The sequence below is a fragment of the Arachis ipaensis genome, chromosome B06, assembly GCF_000816755.2.
Source record: "Arachis ipaensis cultivar K30076 chromosome B06, Araip1.1, whole genome shotgun sequence".
In the NCBI taxonomy this organism is placed as follows: Eukaryota; Viridiplantae; Streptophyta; class Magnoliopsida; order Fabales; family Fabaceae; genus Arachis; species Arachis ipaensis.
The window spans coordinates 88,833,162-88,835,889 of NC_029790.2; the positions used below are offsets into that span (position 1 = coordinate 88,833,162).

Below are 2,728 nucleotides of genomic sequence, written 5' to 3' on the forward strand. Positions count from 1 at the left end.
ACCCATTTTATTTCATTTGTATAAACTATGCAAAACAATATCATTTTTAATCTAATAATTTATAGCAAATAGATGTTTTCATTAAAAAATAATAGTTTAGATAGTGACATGTATTATAATAAATAATTTACTTAAAATATATTAAATTAGCTAAAAAGTTATTATTTTTAGTTTTTTTACTCAAAAACTCTTTGTTTGAATAATCTCCTAATGATATACACTTTAACCTTCTTTATAAAAATATTTTTATCTAAATATAGTATCATAAACTGTTAAATAATTTAGTGAAACATATTAAATCAAATTATTCAAAGATTCACTAGTCACCTTTATTTTATTCTAACCATCCAGAACAGATCAAATAGTAGTGAATTGAGCGAGAGAGTGAAGGAGTTCCGCATAGTACAAGAAGCATTATTAAAGATGAAACTTACCAAAGTCGTGAAAAGAAAGGGGTGGATCGAGGCTGGATCGGCAGTCGGTGAAGGTTATGACCCCATATTTCCTTGAGCTGTTCTTTGAGCTATGCGCAGCCATCAACCCTGCAGCCGTCAATGCTCCGCAAAGTTTAATCCTGTTACGCTTGCAACCCTGATACAATAATCATCTTAATTAATTAAATCGGTGAAATGATTATCAGAATTTGCTAGTTAATTAATTAATCAAACTTGCTTACAGCTAAAACCCTCTTGGTGTCGTTCTGGTTTAGTTGCAGTCTCACAATTTGCGAAAACCTCTTGCCTCTCGTGTCATGAAATTTCAGATTCGTTTGCCTGATAGAGTTCACCGAGTAACTAAGCACATCGATGCCACGTGTCCAAATAGCCTTCTTCGCCATCCCACAAGGCACAAGATCCTCAATCGCCAAAGCCAACCCTCCACCCGAATCTCCATTCTTGCTCTCTTCCTCTTTCTCTTCCTCCTCCTCCGTCATCACCAGAAGAAGCTCCTTCAACAGCGACACCGCCGTCGTACGGTCACAAGCCGCCACGTGCAGCCTCATGGCTGCCACCCACGTCGTCTCACTCACCGCATACATGCTCGCCAGAAACATATCGGAGCCTCCAGTGGTATTCAAATCGCGCCATGTGTTCTGGTTCAGTTCATGCTCTAGGATCTTTTGCAACGGGGAAGAAACGGTATCGTTTCCTTCTCCTCCGATGATCTTAGAAGTGGCAGAGAGGCTGTACGATTCGATCTTGACGTAAGGAGTGGGAGAAGTGAGAAATGACAAGCCTGTTCCTGTCCCTGTCCCTCCGCCTTCTGATCCAGAGTTGGAGTAGACAAGCCTCGTCTTGAGGATAGGATGAAAATTTTGCAGTTTGTTGAGTCCTTGCTGGAGACGGTTAATATCAAAGGGCTTAGCTATGAGCAACGCCAACACCGCAATGCCGGTGCCTCCGCGAGCCGCTTTGCACCAATTACTCTCTGTTCCACCAGCAACTCGACTACCACTCTGCCCCTTCTTCATTGCTAAAATGTTAAACCCTTTAATACCTTAGTTTTTTATTCTATATTTGTGCATGGATATGTTTATTTTATGGTATGTATATATAGGAAATTAGGAGTAGGAGCGAGCTAGGTGATGGTGATGCCGTGTTGGTATTTGGTAGGTATTTCTGTGGTGGCCTGGTGGGACTATTAGAAGGCTTCTTAAATGTGATATTAAGTACGCTCTTCGGTTCTGTTGATGTATTGAGTGATAGAGAAATAACATTGGCGTCCATCTCTTAGTTAATGTGCCCATCAACCAACCACATGATGCACTTAATTAATTTCTCTCATCGGATGTTTCGGAATTTTATCATCCTAAAGTCTACAACGTGAGTCTTATTTGTTGATTTATTGTTTCTGTATATTTTCTTAGGATGTATCGGGGATCCAAATATTGTGATAGTAATAATTTTATTTTGATATACTCACTCTACATTTAGCTAAAAAATTAGATGGAATAAGTGATATATCTCAGCGTACTCTAAATTTTTTTAATTTTTTAAACACAAATTAGAGGATTAGATTTGTGTACTCCAAAAATGGGACGATCCAATTTTTATACCTCTTAAAAATAGAATGGTCCGATTTTTACCCTTTAAATTAAATTATTTCACACTTTAAAAAATATCACAGTAGTTTACAATTAAAAAATTATTATTAATTTAATATTAAAAATAAAATGAAATAAATATATTAAATAGATAATATATATAATAATAATTAAAATTAGGAAAAATAAAAAAAATCAAATACAACTTCCAAAATCCTTATTTTATTTGAACTTATCTAGTTCAAAATCCTTCCAGTCTGAAAAAAAAAAGAGGAAATGAGACTTTCATACAATATCTTAATTGAATTCTATGTAATGATCAATAATTTCAGTTTTATTCTATTCTATATCTATATGGATATTAAACTCCCAGCAACAATTATTTTTTTGAGATGGAATTGACGAACAACTAATACCATTAATAGTGTTTATGAATGTCGAATAAAGAGACTAATTAGCCAACACTTACCCAATAAGTCCAATAAATTCAATTTTAAAATATAATTTTTTGAATTTAATTTTTTTTATTCGATCTTAAACTGCCGTATAAGATATTTTATTCACAGTTCCTTTTTTCCACTAATAAACTAGATCCTACAGAATTAGAAAATCGTTTGGACTTTTCAAACAGTGTAGAAAAGAACTTTTAATTAACTAACATTAACTAACTTTTAAAATCTAAAA

The 2,728-nt window shown here is 34.3% G+C and overlaps 1 protein-coding gene across 1 annotated transcript in view; it reads right to left on the reverse strand.

Moving 5' to 3' along the window:
* LOC107648274 overlaps nt 1–1,690 on the reverse strand; it is a 4,094-nt gene extending 2,404 nt beyond the window's left edge. Inside the window, exons 1-2 of the mRNA XM_016352207.2 lie at nt 677–1,690; nt 435–591 (exon numbers count right to left, since the gene is read on the reverse strand). Of these exons, the coding sequence (XP_016207693.1) occupies nt 435–591; nt 677–1,471 (952 nt within the window). The 5' untranslated portion in view covers nt 1,472–1,690. The remainder of the gene's footprint in view (nt 1–434; nt 592–676) is intronic.